Source organism: Lipotes vexillifer, unplaced genomic scaffold (assembly GCF_000442215.2).
Source record: "Lipotes vexillifer unplaced genomic scaffold, Lipotes_vexillifer_v1.1 scaffold1594, whole genome shotgun sequence".
Classification (NCBI taxonomy): Eukaryota; Metazoa; Chordata; class Mammalia; order Artiodactyla; family Lipotidae; genus Lipotes; species Lipotes vexillifer.
In genome coordinates this window covers 846806-863272 of record NW_006788783.1, presented here as the reverse complement: position 1 = coordinate 863272, position 16467 = coordinate 846806, and the positions used below count along the sequence as shown (strand labels likewise).

Here is a 16467-nt window from a genome sequence, read left to right as displayed (position 1 = left end):
CATTTTGTTTTTCCATAGTGGCTGCCCCATTTTATGTTCCTACTAGGAATTCACAAGGATTCCAATTTCTCCATATCTGTGCTAACACTTGTTTTCTCTTTTTTATTGTTGTTGTTGTTTAAGAGCCATTGTAATGGGTATGAGGTGATATCTAATTGTGGTGGTGGTTTTAGTCATTCAGTCTGCCTTTATTGGGTATCTGGAAGCCTGACATTTATTCAGTTCTGTGTATGGATTCTTTTTTTTCTTGATGATTTCACTATATATGTGTGTGTGTGTGTGTGTGTATCTATCTATCTATCTATATATATATATATCAAATGTTTACCACCATAAAGTTTGTTAACACATCCTTCACATAAGTACCATTTTGTTGTTGTCATAGTGAGAACATTAATGCTTTACTCAAAGCACCTTTCAAGTATACGCGTAGTATTGTTAACTATAGTCACCATGGTCACTATACATTAGATCCCCAGAGCTTACTCATCTTATAAGTGAAAGTTGTAGCCTTTGACCAACGTCTCCCCTTTTCCCCCAGCCCTCAGCTCTTGGCAACCACCATTCTCCTCCGTTTCTACAAGTTCAGTGGTTTTAGATTCCACATATAATTGACATCATGTGATATTTGTCTTTCTCTTACTTAATTTCACTTAGCTTAGTGCTGTCAGGGTCTTTCCATGTTGTTGCAAATACCAGGATTTCCTTTTTTATGGCTGAATAATATTTCATCCTGTGTGTGTGTGTGTGTGTGTGTGTGTGTGTGTGTATGCCACATTTTCTTTATTCATTTATCTGTTGATGGTTACTTAGACTGTTTCCATGTCTTGGCTATTGTGAATAATGCTGCAATGAACATGGGACTGCAGATGTTTCCTTAAAATAGTAATTTCATCTCCTTTGGATATGTACCCAGAAGTGGGATTGCTGGACCATGTAGTGGTTCTATTTTTAAAGAAATAAACTGAGGAACCTCCATACTGTTTTTCCATAGTGGCTATATCATTGTGGTTTTGAATTACATTTCCCTGATGATTAGTGATGTTTAATATCTTTTCAACTGCTTATTGGGCCATTTCTATGTCTTCTTTGGAGAAATGTATATTCAAGTCTTTGCCCATATTTGAATTGGGTTGTTTTGTTTCTTGAAAAAGAAGAAGAAAGCTGGAAGACTCATACTTCCTGATTTCAGAACTTACTACAAAGCCACAGTAATCCAAAGAGTGAGGCCCTGGCATAAGGGCAGACATGTAGACCAGTGGAATAGAATAGCGATCCCAGAACAAAACTCTTGCGCATACGATTAAGTGACTTTTTTTTTTAATCAAAGTATAGTTGATGTACAGTATTATATAAGTTACAGGTGTACAGTATAGTGATTCACAATTTTCAAAGGTTATACTCCATTTATAGTTATTATAAAATGTTGGCTATATTCCCTGTGTTGTATAGTCAAGTGATTTTTGACAAGGGTGCCAATATCATTCAGTGGGGAAAGGACAGCCTTTTCAATGAAGGGTGCTGGGAAAACTGGATGTGTATGTGTAAAAGAATGAAGTTAAGACTCTTACCTAACACTGTAAACAAAAGTTAACTCAAAGGATCAAAGACCTAAAAATAAGACCTAAAACTATAAAACTCTTAAAATGGGGAAAGAAGACATTGGCTTTGACAATGATTTTTTTTTCTTAATGGAAGTATAGTTGATTTACAATGTTGTTAGTTTCAGGTGTACAGCAAAGTGATTCAGTTTCATATATATTCATATATATAATTTCTAATTCTTTTCCATTATAGGTTATCATAAGGTATTGAATATACTTACCTGTGCTGTACAGTAGGTCCTTGTTGTTTATCTATTTTATATATAGTAGTGTGTATCTGTTAATCCCCAACTCCTAGTTTATCCCTCCCTACCCCCCTTTCCCCTTTGGTAACCATAAGTTTGTTTTCTATGTCTGTGAATCTGTTTCTGTTTTGAAAATAAGGTCATTTGTAATTGAGAAAAAAGATTCCACGTATAGGTGATAACATATGTTATTAATTTTCTCTGTCTGACTTCGCTTAGTATGATAATCTCTAGGTCCATCCACATTGCTGCAAATGGCATTATTTCATTCTTTTTTAATGGCTGAGTGATACTCCATTGTATACATGTACCGCATCTTCTTTATCTGTTCATCTGTCGATGGACGCTTAGGTTGTTTCCATGTCTTGGCTATTGTGAATAGTGCTGCTATGAACATTGGGATGCCCGTATCTTTTTGAATTAGCGTTTTCTCTGGATATATGCCCAGTAGTGGGATTGCTGGGTCATATGGTAATTCTATTTTTAGTTTTTTAAGGAACCTCCATACTGTTCTCCATAGTGGCTGTATCAATTTACATTCCCACCAACAGTGCAAGAGGGTTCCCTTTTCTCCACACCCTCTCCAGCATTTATTATCTGTAGACTTTTTGATGATGGCCATTCTGACCAGTGTGATGTGATACCTCATTGTAGTTTTGATTTATATTTCTCTAATAATTAGTGATGTTGAGCATTTTTTCATGTGCCTATTGCCCATTTATGTATCTTCTTTGGAAAAACATCTGTTTAGGTCTTCTGCCCATTTTTTCATTGGATTGTTTTTTTTGATATTGTTGTATGAACTGTTGATATATTTTGGGAACTAAGCTCTTGTCAGTCTCATCGTTTGTGAATATTTTCTCCCAGTCTGTAGGTTGTTTTTTGTTTATGGCTTCCCTTGCTGTGCAAAAACCAAGTTTGACAAGGTCCCATTTGCTTATTTTTGCTTTTTTTTCTATTGCCTTAGGAGACTGACCTAAGAAAACATTGCTACGACTTATGTCAGAATATTTGCCTATGTTCTCTTCCAGGAATTCTGTTGTGTCATGTCTTATATGTAAGTCTTTTTAAGCCATTTTGAGTTTATTTTTGTGTATGGTGTGAGGGAGTGTTCTAACTTTGTTGATTCACATGTGACTGTCCAACTTTCCCAACACCACTTGCTGAAGAGACTGTCTTTTCTCCATTGTATATTCTTGCCACCTTTATCAAAGATTAATTGACCGTAGGTGCGTGGGTTTATTTCCAGGCTCTCTATTCTGTTCCATTGATCCATATGTCTGTTTTTGTGCTAATATCATGCTGTTTTGATTACTGTAGCTTTGTAGTATTGTCTGAAGTCTGAGAGGACAGTGATTTCTCAGATATGATGCGAAAGGCACAGGCAACAGAAAAATGAAATAGATAAACTAGACTTCATCAAAATGAAAAACTTTTGTGCATCAAAGGATATTATCAACAGAGAAAAAGTCAACCCATGAAATGGGAGAAAATATTTGGAAATCGCATATCTGATAAGGGATTAGTATCTAGAATCTTTAGGTTAGAGAACTCTTAAAACCCACATTCAATTTTTAGAGAAAATTAAAGGCTGTGGAAAAGCAGTTTATACCCAGTTATCCCCAGGTTCGCCCCATGCCTGGGCCAGTTACCTTCAACCTTAAGTGTCTCTTTGTGGAAGAGTTACTGCCCAGATCTTGAGGATTATTATTAACACAGAAGCCATCCAGAATTTCTGCTGATAGAATACAGGGAGCTTAATTAAAGGGAAAAATTATTTTTCTTTCTTGCAGCTAAGCAGAAGAGTAATGTCTAGTGGCAGAAGGACACTGGATGAGATACACTTTATGCCAGCAGGATTATAAATCTATTATTAATTTCAGTTCTTCTGGAAGGCATTCGTGGCTGACTCACAGTTGTGCACTGTATCTCCTTTCATCCTGGAATGATGTCTTGGCCCCAGTGCTATCTAAGCTGAAACTTCTATAAGGGCTAAAATATACCTAAAAAGGCTCTGGAATCCAGCTCTGAAACCATTTATGACAGGATATCAAGATTCTTCACATTCTGAGGGATTTTTTAGGTCAATTTTTTGGAGAGATTTTTCCATTTTGCATAAGTGAGCCAAAGGTTCACTTATTTGTCCTAGAGACCTTTTTCTTTCCTATGAAAGAAAAAAGTCCTGAAACAGATTATAATTGTCCAATACCCACCCCCCACCCCCCGCCAAAACACACACCGAACCTCTGGTTTTAGTCACCTTTTTCTAGCATTTGGAGGGTACTTAAGCTCCAGTGTGGGCCAACCCTCAGGACTGTCGCATACAGTTGTACAGGTTGGGCACTGTACAAGGGAGCCACATCTGAGGGGCTACTGTTCACATCACAGACATCCTACGTTTGTGTGTTTATTGTGATGATTTTTCTGGAAGGTGCAGCAAAATTTCTAACAAAATCCATATATTACAAGCAACTCTTAGGGGCGGACAAAGCATCTTTGATGAAGGAGTGTATTTGTATAGTTCCCAGGGAGGCTCTGCATGGGTAGACCTACCTGTGCTTTGCTTTGGGCCACACCTGGAACTGCACGGTATGGTTTCCTCGAAGGATGCTTCTCTCCCGCTCCATGCGCCCCAGCAGAGAGACGGCTCTGGGCCAGGCCACCCTTCCGTTTGTTGGTGCTGTCTGTTCGCTCCACAGCCGTCTGACATGGCTCTCCGGGTGTCCGTGACTTTACGTGGTGAAGGACTTCTGTGGGGCCTTACAGTGTAGGAGGGGAAGTTAACGACCATGTCTTGGAAAAAGACTAAGCTACACAGATCCCATGCTTCAGGATGTGAGGCCCTGCAGTCACCTATGACCACGTGATGTGGCTGGTTGACAGAGTTGCACTGGAGCATTCCAGGGAGTCTGCCCTGTGCCCTCTTTCCTGGGAACCATGTCACCCCAGAGAGAGATGTCGGGGTGACAGGGCATGGTATCTGTGGCAGGACCTGAGGCCCAGGGTGCTGGCTGGTAGGCAACTGGTGTTCTCGGCCAGTGTCACACTGGAGCCTGGCTCAAGATGGGCATCCATTCTAGAGGACTGTTTATGAACACCTGAAGCGTGTTGCCTTATCCCTGTTGTTTTTAGATGGGGAAGTAGATAGACACAGTGTATACAGTAGTACTTAGATGGATAATGATGCCACGGATGTGCTTGTGCCAGTTGCAGGTTGCTTTTTATCTAGAAGCCTCTGCTCCGTCCTGTGGTTCATGGGGACGCTTACAGTATCATAAGCTCCTGCTTATGAGCAGAGGTTGTGTCCCATTATCCTTAACTCTGTAAAGAGCCCATGTGTATTACATGCAATTAATGTGAACAAATGGATGAAATTAGGCCAAGCGGTGAAAAAGTGATGACCTTGTTTCATACATATTTGGTACGGCTTATTAAATGATGTCACGCTTCTTATTAAAATAGCGCTGGTTTCTATTGTTGTCATTTATTGTAACCACCTCTTCATGGCAAGCCCTCTGCTGGGTGCTGGGGACACTGAGATACATACGACAAGGCCCGTGCCCTCAAAGTTGTCACCGTCTAGTGGGGGAGACAGACATATGCCAGTGATTGCAGTGCAGTCGGAGGAATTTCAAAGCAAGTGTGCGTGGCACCCATGAGGAGACCAGCCTGGTGAGGACAGGCTCAGAATCTGGAGAATAAACCACTAGGAGGACAGAGCAAGTGGTGTGGAAGAGGTGTGGGCACCAGGGAAGTGCAGCTTCAGCTGGACCTGCAAATGGGACAGGGGTGGCAGCAGGTGGGAGGGACCGAATCACACGGGGCCTCTGTAGTAGCTTTCCCCGGCTGCTGTAACAAAGTGCAAACTGGGTGGCTTTGAACAGCAGAGACGTATTGTCTCAGTTCTGGAGGCTGGAAGTCCAAAGTCAAGTTGTCAGAGGGACCATGCTTCCTCTGCGGGCTCTCGGGGAGAATCTCTCGCTGCCTCTTCCAGCTCCTGTCGGTACCCAGCGACCCTTGGTGTTCCTTGGCTTGTGGACACACCACTCCAGTCTCTGCCTCTGTTGTGACACCGCCATCGCCTCCTTACCTTTCCTCTGGGCCTGTCTGCCTCTGTGTCCAAATTTTCCCTTTTTACAAGGACACCAGTCCTATTGGCTCAGGACCCGCCCTAATGTCCTCACCTGAACTTGATCTGCAAAGACTCTGTCTCCAAATAAGGTCATATTCACAGTTGCCTGTGGGTAGGGCTTCAACATATCTTTTCATAGGGGACACAGCTCAACCCTAAGCAGCTTTCTTATGCTGGTCGAAGTTTCTTTTGTAGCCACTTGAGCTGTGAGTTACTAGCAGAGGACAGAACATCGTGTGTCCTCCGGAGGGTGGGTGGCAGCAGGGAGAGCTGAGCCCAGGACCTGCTGCATAATACTCGTGAGCCTCGGTTTTCACTTACAGAACTGGGATGACACCTGGTGACAAACCACGGAGCAGGTGCATGCAGAGTGCCCCGCACAGCCCATGGCGGACAGTTAGCTTCTAATAAATGACACTGCGCCTCCCTGAATGTGCCCCAAAGCCTAGGATCCTGGGGGCCCTGACCCACAGCTGCTCCCTGTGAAGCCTAACGAGGCGGCCAGAGCAGGGCCCCAGCCTGCCTGTCAGGAGACCTTGGGGGAAGGAGGGGGCGTCTTTCCACAAGCATTTCCTCATAGTAGTTACATGCATTAAAAGAAAAATGTTAACAAGTAAATATTTAGTGCTTTTTAAGGAAGCCTCTGGTAAGAAATGGCTGAGGAACAGAAGGGGGAAATAAAGCAAAATGGCAATAAACAGGGGCAGAGCCACAGGGTGGCACTCCTCAACCTTCAGCGAGCAGAGGCCCACCCTGCAGGGCTAGGGTTGGCCTGGGACTCTGCATTGCTCACAAGCTCCCCACTGGTGCCCTGCCGAGGGCCGCCATCTACACCTGGAGGACGTGGGGCAAACTAGGTCCCATGGCCCAAACCTATCCTTCTGCCTGTTTTCATACTTCCCATGAGCTAAGAACGGGTGTTACAATTTTTAATGGTCAAAAGAATAATATTTGTGACACACAAAACACAGGAAATTCAAATTTCGATGTCCACTATCCAGAACACAGACACACCCCCACTCTTTAACATTGTCTGTGGCTGCCGTCCCAAGTGCAACGTTGAGGGCATGGGACAGAGAAGGCATAAAGCCTAGAATGTTTGCCATCTGGCGGTGCGGCCCGGTGCAGCCAGCAGGGGGCAGCAGAGATCTGTGCGTGGGCCGGGCCTCCCGGGGCTCAGGAGGGGTATTTAGAAATGCGACAGGGCCTAAGCTGGGGTTTAGGAGGGAGGTATGGGCCTGAGGTAGAAGGGCAATTAGCCCAGGGAGGTGGTGCAGGGTAAGTGGAGATACGGGCTGGAGGCCCAGGGATGCCAGTGGGGCTGGGACCTCTGCGAAGGCAGTAGGGAGCCACTGGGGGAACTGTAAGCTGAGGAGAGAGAGCATCAGCTTGGAGGGAGGGGCTGTAGCTGGTGGCTGTGCCTCTGGGAAGCGACCACAATAGTCCAGGGTCGAGAGGACGAGGGGCTGAGGTGGCAGGGCAGTGGGGAGGGGCCGGCAGCACCTGAGCTGTGACACAGCCCACCGCTCGCCAGTGCCCTGTCCCCTGGATTCTGCATTTTCGCCCAGGACAGGCTGGACGAACGGCGTCTCTCTCTCTCTCTTCTTTCTCTTGGCCTTGTTTTTCTCTGCTTTCGCAACTCCAGTGCACTTAGGGTGGCTCTCTTTTTGCTTCTGGCCTGGCTCTCTTCTTTCCTGTGGGTCCTGCAGATATGGGATTTCACCCATTACCAGCTGTTTCTGCTAGTTGAGTACTCAGCCTTTGGGTGAGGCCTTTTTTGTTCTTAAAGAATTATTTTGTGGTGGGGCAGGGACATGGCTCAGAGACTCCTGTTAGGATTTGGTGACCACCATTGTGAACCCCAGAACAACGCACACGGGCAGTTGGACTCAAAATCTGAGATAGGATTTCAGGGCCGATGTGCTCCCTGAGCCCCCTAATTTAGGACCCCTGACGGTGGCGGTCAGCTGAGGTGTTAGTTGTCCCCGGCTTTAAGGTTTTGGACTTGATATCAGAGCCATATGCCCTCCTCCCAAAGGCCTCCCTGTTAATTCCTGATTGTCTTACTATCCCCGCCCTTCCTCCTGTCTTACGGAGAAGACGTGAATACCTGTCTTTCTTTGGGATGGATTAAAGCCTTCTGAAACACACAAGACGGGAGCTCCACTGACCTCCTAGGGTGGCAGGTCTGGCGGTTCTCAGCTGTGTTGGGCGTTGTGGAGCCTCTAGGGAACTTCCCAGAGCAGCAGAATCCACTTCTGGCCTCCAGCTGGGGTTGGGGTGGCAGTGGGCTGACCTCTCCCTTTGCATTGAGCCAGGAAACATTGTGTTCACAGAACTGCAGACTTGGAGAATTCTATTTTGGGTGTCTTAATACATCATAAAATCCCCTTTCCTTGAAACAAAAAGAGTACTATTATCAGATGGAGTCTTACTTAGGAACTTACTAGCCTCTATAACTAGAAATAAGTAGATTACATTTTTTAAAAGATTGAATTAATCTCCATAACAAAGAATGTTTAAAGGAATGTAGTCATTCCGTTATGAAATGTTTCCGAAGGACAAATGGAAGCTTAGAAGTGTGAACTGGTTTTCAAATTATCCAGAATTTAAAAATCTAATCCAGCATCAACTTTCAATAAAAGCAGTCATTTCCAGCAAGTATGGTCTCTTACTCTGTGTGTGTGTGTGTGTGTGTGTGTGTGTGTGTAACAGCAGCTTTAGTGGAACATAATTTATATAACACAAAATTCACCTATTTAAATGTACAATTTCATGATTTTTGGTAAATGTATGGAGTTGTGCATCACTATAGTCTGATTTTAGAGCATCTCTGTCACCCCCAAAATGGTGTCTTTTTAATCACAAGATGTGATATTAGAAAAATAATTTAAATTTATTATGTCCTATATCTGCATCATCTAAGTTATATTCTTAGTAATAAATGACCTTTATTGTTATCTCTTCCAGGCAAGCATGAGACAGCTGGAGCAAAGCTCTTGCAATCTTATCAGAAGCTGAGGTGAGTGTTGTCAAAGGACAGGCCGTCCTGGGCCCTCAGGGGCTAGAGCACTAAGGACTGTGCTGAAAGAACTTACAGATCTCTTGACTTTCAGATGTCACTGCTTTGGAATGTAACTTTTTTTTAAAAAGATGATAAAGTGCCTGAGAAAGATTCAGAGATGTTTCCAGATTCTTACGAAAAGCTAGAAGGAGCTAGCGTAGGATTTTCTCACAAAACATTTTGTTTTTTGAATTCTGAAATCTTGTAAGGAAAGTAAATATTGTTTTTGATGGCACATCCAGTGAGATTCTAAACCAAGCATTTGCCTTTATGAATCATTCATGTCGCCAACATCTTGCCCAGTGCTTGACGCCTTGGAGACATTTGTGGAATAAACATTGGTGGATTTGAATATTGGCCTGAGACATAGTAACTTTACTGAACGCCCAGCCATCCTGAAGCTAGCAGTAATTCACACACCTGACTGTGCTGAACTTATTAAAGTATTACTGGAAGCTCTCCACCAGCAGCTTTCTTCTCGCTCATGGTGAGATTTTCCAATCTCAGGACTTTTTCATGTTTTTACTCCATCCCCCCACCCCCCACCCACTTCTTTTAGCACAAACTTCTAATCACTCTTATGGTCAATTTTTACATCCATGACATTTGGGGCATTCTGCTGCATGGTGTCCACTGAGAGGACGCTCAAGTCCACACGGCACACACGTGTGGAGCCCAGATTCCAGAGCAGCCAGGCCACAGAGCCGGTCCTGAGCACCCCAGCTATTTTGCAACACACAGGTGGAGTGCAAGGCCCAGACCTCAGACCACATGACGCCCATTTCCCACATTCCAGCCCCCAGGGAATCAGGCCCTGTGCAGAGCAGATCCAGGCGGGCTGCTGACCCCTCTTCTGAAAAGTGAGGCAGTGTTTAAAAAAAAAAAAAAAAGGCAGAGAACTTGAATTATAGGATAAGTACAAATGTTGTGTATTTCTAAGACTAATATTTTAAGACTCATAACTCCTTTCTTACCCTTGTATTTTTCCTCGGCAGCACAATTTCCGTGGTTCCTTCTCCACCCCCTCTCAGTGAAAGCCAGTGCGGCGGCGGCCCTGGCAGGGTAATGTGCCTGTTCTGTGTGCCTCCTGGGAAGGGGAAATGCGAGAGATGTAGTGGAAGGGAGGGGACCTGCGAGCTTGAGCTTCACGGCAAAGGGATCCAGCCATGGCTGGAGTGGGTCATGAGGCGAGAGGATGGGGGCCCCGATCGGAGGCTGGGGAGTGCTGGGCCCTGCCTGGTGTCTGCGCTTCCATCATGCTCTGGGGGCCATGGGACCATCCGCCCGTCCCCCGCACTGTCAGTGGATGCATCTGCTGCCTGTACCCCATGTCCTCGCCTGCACCCCGCATCCCCATCTTTTTACTCTTGTCATTTTGTTGGTTCTCTCCCCTAACTGTGCCCTTGAGCGTGGGGTTCTGGATGGGCTGCCACGTGTCAGGTGTCTCTGGGGGCGGAAAGGGAAATACAGGTTGATGCACAGGTGTGTGATTTGCAGGCCTGGGAGTATCTGTGGAAATGAGCGTGTGTGTCTTTGAGGGTTTGTAGGCGCTAACGTAAAGAAGACCAGGACTGTTTCCGTCCAAGGAAGTTAGCTGTGTGATCATGGGGGACTTACCTGGGCTCCCACCTGGGACGTGGAAATAATTCTTCTCGTCTGGTTCACCTCCCATGGCTGGTGTGAGAAATGAACAAAATAACGTCTCTGCTGGTACTTGGAAACTATAAAGTGCCATAGAAACACATGGTCTTGATTATTTTCATTATTACTCTGTGTATTAAGGGGAGTAACTATATCTGTACAGAGGAGGATATACCTGTCTGCTGGTGAGAGAGAGAGAATATATATTCTTCAATTTCAAACTGAGACCCCGGAGTGACCTTCAAAATTCTGTTCTACTTTCTCCTAGAGAGAGATTTTAAGTGCTCTGAAGTTACAGATGTGCTCAAGACATATTCCTGGGATGGATGGGTGGGTGGATGGGTGGGTGGGTGGATGGATGGGTGGATGGATGGGTTGGGTGGATGGATGGGTTGGGTGGATGGATGGATGGGTGGATGAGACTCGCACAGGGGAGGGATCCCATTTCTCTTGTTTCTCTTCCTTTTGCTTCTCTCTTCTGTTGTGGGAGGTGGAGCTAACCCTTGGCTCCAGTCTGCTTACCTTGTCCCTGGTACCACCTTCAGCCTTTGTGTCACGTGCATTCTGCCTGTATTGGCGTCCCTTCTGTGCAGAGCTGGGGTGGGTTCCTAAGAGAAGGAGGCTAAAGAAGCAGGAATTTACTTGGTACAGTCTTTGAGCCCATGAAGTGTCAGCTGTTATTCCTATGGGATAGTTGCTATCTTGTCAACAGCCCCATGTTGATGCCCCTGCCTTTAATGCAGGTGTCAAAACTCAGAGGAGAGAAGCTGAGTAAAGAGAGGACAGTGTCCTCTGCCCCAGACACACACGCACGTCCGCACACAACCTGAGAACGCACACCCACCCTCGCCCACACGTGCCAGGGTTTGGGGGTTGGCGGCCTGGAGGCTGCCAGGGCAAACACAGGTCATCAGACATAACTCTCATTCTCTCCCCTTCCGTCTCTGTTTTAGTTCCAGGAACTTGGTCAGTTTAAAGGATTTAATAAGTCTGTGGAAAATTTGTTTCTGTCTGTTACCACCCACATGAAAAGTAAGTGGTTGCTTCTCCAGGGGGTTTTCTACCACTGTCCAGGCCAGCCATTCCCACTGGCCAAGGCCTGGCCGGTGACCTTGGCGGTGGAAGGGCCACTCTCTGTCTCTGGCTCCTGGGGAAAGCCACAGCCCTGGGCCCTTCACCCCTCCACCTGTATTTGCATCAGCGACAGCTCTGAGGGTCTGGTGTGTGTTGGGACCTTTCTAGCTGCCTGGTGTAGAAGGATGCCCCAAAGATTCCAGACAGTAGACTTCTTGGGGGAAAAGATGAATACCCGGGCGCTTTGGCGGGGCATGTGCAGGATCTCCTCTAGAGAAAAGAGATGATCCACAGCCTTACCCGTGCTCAGTGCATGCAGGAGATACCTAATAAATAGCAAAGCATGAGGATTCATGGTGGATCAGAAGACAGAGGGGTGCTCTGGAGTTGCGCTGTCCTATATGGTAACCTCTAAGCACACGTGGCTCTTGAAATGGGGCCGGAGTGAAATACACATTGAATTCTGGAAACTTAGTATCGAAAAAAGAGTGAAATTTTTCATTAATAATTTTAATATCGGTTGTATATTTTCACAATACATTGGGTATTTTGCATTAAATGAAATATAGTATTAAAATTAATTTTACCTGTTTCTTTTTAGTTTTTAAAGTGAGGTCACTAGAATATTTAAAATGACATACGTGAGCTGTATTATCTCCCTGTTGGATGGTGCTACTCTAAAGGTAGTTTCAAGATAGAGACAAGGATCTCATGGGAAAAGGAAGCTCTTTTTAAAGGACGCACTCACCTTTGAGAGGCTCTCACTGTGTGTGGGTCCTTCCTCTTCCCTTCACTCATCTTTATTCTAGACTATTATACTGCAAAAAAAAAAATTTTAAGTCATCTTTTCAGGGTTTGCTTCCCGAAATTGTTATAAGGATACCTCAAGTCTTGCTTTCATCTCAAGATGTGGTATCTAGTTATACAATCTTTGTAAAAAAACCAGCTGGTTTGTTCGGCTGCCTTCTTTGCATTTGGACAACCGGACACTCGGGACGTATGCCCTGAATGCAGAGTAACCTGGGTCGGGAGGTTGCCCGTGAACCCCACCCTGACAGTGGCTCCGCCTGCAGAGACGTGGGGGCACACAGTCACCCACGTTCAGGATCCAGCCCCTCGGTGCTGTGCAGGTGCCCCGGGTCCAGCGTGGTGTCGGGGACTCTCCTGGCCCCAGAGCTCGGGGTGCAGGAATCCCGGAGGAGGGTTCCCACAGGTTCTGGCAAAGCTGCACGCTCCCACCTGTCATCCTTGTATTGATTTTCTAGAACTCTCCAAGTCGCAGAACGACATGACTTCTGACAAGCAACGCCCAGCTGTGGGTCCCAGGCAGTGTGAGGGCCAGTCGGAGAGGAGAAGCCAGTCCGACACCGCGGTCAACGTCACCACCAGGGTATCCCAGGCCTCTGGCCGCCCCAAGATCACCCTTCTGCCTGTTTTCTCCATAGGTTTCTTCGTCCTTTTTCTTTATAGTTAACCATCAAGCAGTCTGAAAAACGTACTTATAAACCCGTCTGTTGGCTGGGGTGCGGGTACAGGCCAAATGAGGGTTAAAATTCAATTTTACTGAATTTGGAAAGTGGTTCAGAACAGGGAAAGGCTTCCACCTCCTTCCAAGCCCCCGGGGCTTCCACGTGACCCCCGAAGCTCCCTGCTGGCTTCAAGGCCACACGAAAGGCAAAGGCAGGCCTGCAATGTGCCCAGTTAGTCCTGGTCTGTGGATACACTCGTTCTGTCCTATGTCCTGCTTCCAGTAACCTCTGGTTAAAATCTGTCCCGATCTCTGATTGAAACTATTGAAACCATAAACACTGCACGTTCAGGTGTGATCGTGAGGGAGACTCTCCAGGTACCTAAACTGTAAGGAATCTCACCTACTAAAGGCCTTTAGGGAAAGCATTACTCTTTCCACCAGGATTGACCGAGCCAGAAGCAGATGCACTGGAGTGTGAGGGGAAGCGGACTTTAGGGTCAGAAAACTTGGGTTCTAGTCCGGCTGAGGTGACCTGGCTGTGGCAGGTGCTACTACCTGGCTGTTTTCAGGGTTGATGTGACAGCTTTGGTTAGCTGGACAGGACAAGTGCAGTGGGCTCTATTCAGGATGTCTCCAGACAGACTGTTCTGTAGGCAAGGGGGTGAGCACAGCCTTTCTCTCCTGCTGGGACTTCCACATGCTCTCAAGATGCTAAATCCAGCCTCCATCCACATCACATCACTTGAACTCCCTGAGCCTCTGAATACCCACTGCCCACCCGCCCCCCCCCCCCCCCCCCCCAGCCAGTCTCCTCTCCATGTGCCCTCCCTCAGCCCAGAACTTTCTCTTGGGCCCAGCTGATGGGAAATTAACCGCTGCTTTCTTTTCTGCACTGATTTTCTTCCGCTTCCTTGTTCTCTCCTTTTCCCGTTTCCTCCTCCCCAATCCCCAGCTCTCCTGCTCCTTTTCCCCTTTTAGCCCCATCTGCATCCGACCCTCTTTTAACTCCATCCTCCCTTCTCTCAAATCCAGCCCCCCTCCCCCACTCTCTTCCCCCTAATCTCTCTCATTCTTCTGCGGGCCTCTCCCGCAAACACCTCTTCTTTCTCCCCGTCCAGCCTCTCCCCACCCCCTCACCCTCTGCCCCCTCCCGTTCTGTCTTCCATCCTCTCCCCCCCCCCCCCGGGGAATGAAGGTGATAATACCTGTTCTGCCCAGAGCAGCACAGTGATCTTGTAAAGATGCCCTGAGATAACATAACAGCTAAACTGCTACCTAAGTAATCTAAATATATACCTAAATTGCCAGCACTTGTTACTATGTGCCACGGCTCTTGCTGAAAGCTTTACCTGGACTCTCTTTTTACCCTCACACCACCCCTCGAGGTAGGTAGTGCATGTGACCCTGTTTACACTTAGGGAAACTGAGGCTTAGAGAGATTGTCACAAGGACCTGGTGACATAACCAGAAATGATGGGCAGTCTTAGTTTGGAGGGCGAACTCTGGAGCGATTCTCCACTTTAATGCGTATGTGAGTCACTTGGGGATCTTGTTGAAATACAGATTCCGAGTCGGTGGATCTGGGATGGGCATGAGATGCAGGATCTCAGGTGTGTTTCTAAGGCACTCGCCGGTGAGCAGGCAATGCTGCCGCGGTCCTCGGACCTCACTGTAAGAGCAGGGCTTGGAGAGTGCGTGATGTGTATACGGAAGGTCTTTGAGACCCTCAGGTGCAAACAAGTGTGAGTTCCTGTCGTCTCCACCACCCCACCTGCCGTCCCGGAATCAGTGGATGGAGGAGAGGGTCAGTGTGCATTTGCATTTAGGTGGCGCTGTGTTCTGGGCATGATGGAGTGTTTGTTACCTACTTTATTACACTTCATGCTTACAAACTTCCTGAGAAAGATGTTGTTACTCCCATGATAAAGATCTAGAACCTGAGTTGTAGTGAGAGGTTACCCACCTTGTCTCAGAGCAATAGCTTGTAAAAGGTGGAGCTAGGAACAGAACCCAGGTTTGTACGATTCTAAACTCTTAACCTCTTCATTATATGCCCCACATAGGAGGACAAATTAACTTGTTTAATCCTTAAGGAACCCTGTGAGGTCTGTGCTGTTACTGTCCCATTAAAGATGAGGATTCTGGGGCCGAGAGATGACCCAGAGGGAACGTGGTCAGGGTGGCAGGGCCAGGTGGAGCCTGCTCCAGGGACCATTCCTGTAATGCCTGCCAGGAGATGCCAGCAACATTTGCAGACTGGCACGGTTCCCACTTCTGACGTCATGTGCCACATGCTGGGGCATCCCAAGTATCTGTAGGCATAGCTCCTGCCGTTCTGGAGCTGACGTAACGTGGCATCTGTGGCATCACCCTCCCGGGCTGCAGTGCAGTGGAATGGGCCTGCCGGACGAGTGCAGGGTTCTCTGAAGGGCTGGTGGTGCTCAAGGGTAGAAGTGAGGACGAACTGGGGCGGGGTGGGGGTGGGGCCGTGGCTAGAGAGCCTCCACTGTGTAGACCCTCTCTCCAGTGTGTGTCCACTCCACCACCACACTCTTGGCAGGACATGCTCATGACTTTGTAGGAATTCTCTCTCCCCACTTGAGGATATGGCTGTTTTAAAGAGAAATTTAGCCAAATGTTTATAAAGTACTCAGTAATTATGGCATGATCTATCAATGCTAAATAATTATAGGGTTGGAGTATAAAGAGTACATCTTTATTTTTTTTTAATACTTTTAAAATTTATGTTTGGCTGCGTTGGGTCTTTGTTGCTGCGCGCGGGCTTTCTCTAGTTGCGGCGAGCGGGGGCCACTGTTCGTTGCGGCGCGCGGGCTTCTCATTGCGGTGGCTTCTCTTGTTGCGGAGCACGGGCTCTAGGTGCGCAGGCCTCAGTAGGTGTAGCACGCGTGCTTTTGAACTATACGAAAAACCTTTTCTAACACCTTCATTTCTGAAATCCTCCCTTTGGATCTCCGGCTCCTCCAGCCCTACGTCTCCTCCCCTGTGCCCACGCTTTAGAGTCTCCGAGCTACCTGTCCTCTGGACGCCATCACGCATCACTGTGCGTGCGTGATCTCGCGTCCGAGTCTCTGCCAGACCTCTTGTGTCTCTGCAGTTGCTTTGGCCTTTAGCAGGTCTAGGAACACGCTCCATACCCGACCATCACAAAAGCCCCTCCACTCGGGATGCCTTACCTTTGGGTCTTTCCCCAGCCAGCCCTTGACACCCACTCAGGT

General features: G+C 46.8%; 1 protein-coding gene across 2 annotated transcripts in view; it reads left to right on the top strand.

Moving 5' to 3' along the window:
* Window positions 1-16467, top strand: part of SYTL3 (synaptotagmin like 3) — an 83472-nt gene that overhangs the window by 30896 nt on the left and 36109 nt on the right. The window contains exons 5-8 of one of the 2 annotated variants that reach the window (XM_007461770.1): window positions 8952-9003; window positions 10041-10107; window positions 11640-11718; window positions 13026-13150. In XM_007461770.1, the coding sequence (XP_007461832.1) occupies window positions 8952-9003; window positions 10041-10107; window positions 11640-11718; window positions 13026-13150 (323 nt within the window). The remainder of the gene's footprint in view (window positions 1-8951; window positions 9004-10040; window positions 10108-11639; window positions 11719-13025; window positions 13151-16467) is intronic. The other variant, XM_007461771.1, reaches the window with a different exon arrangement.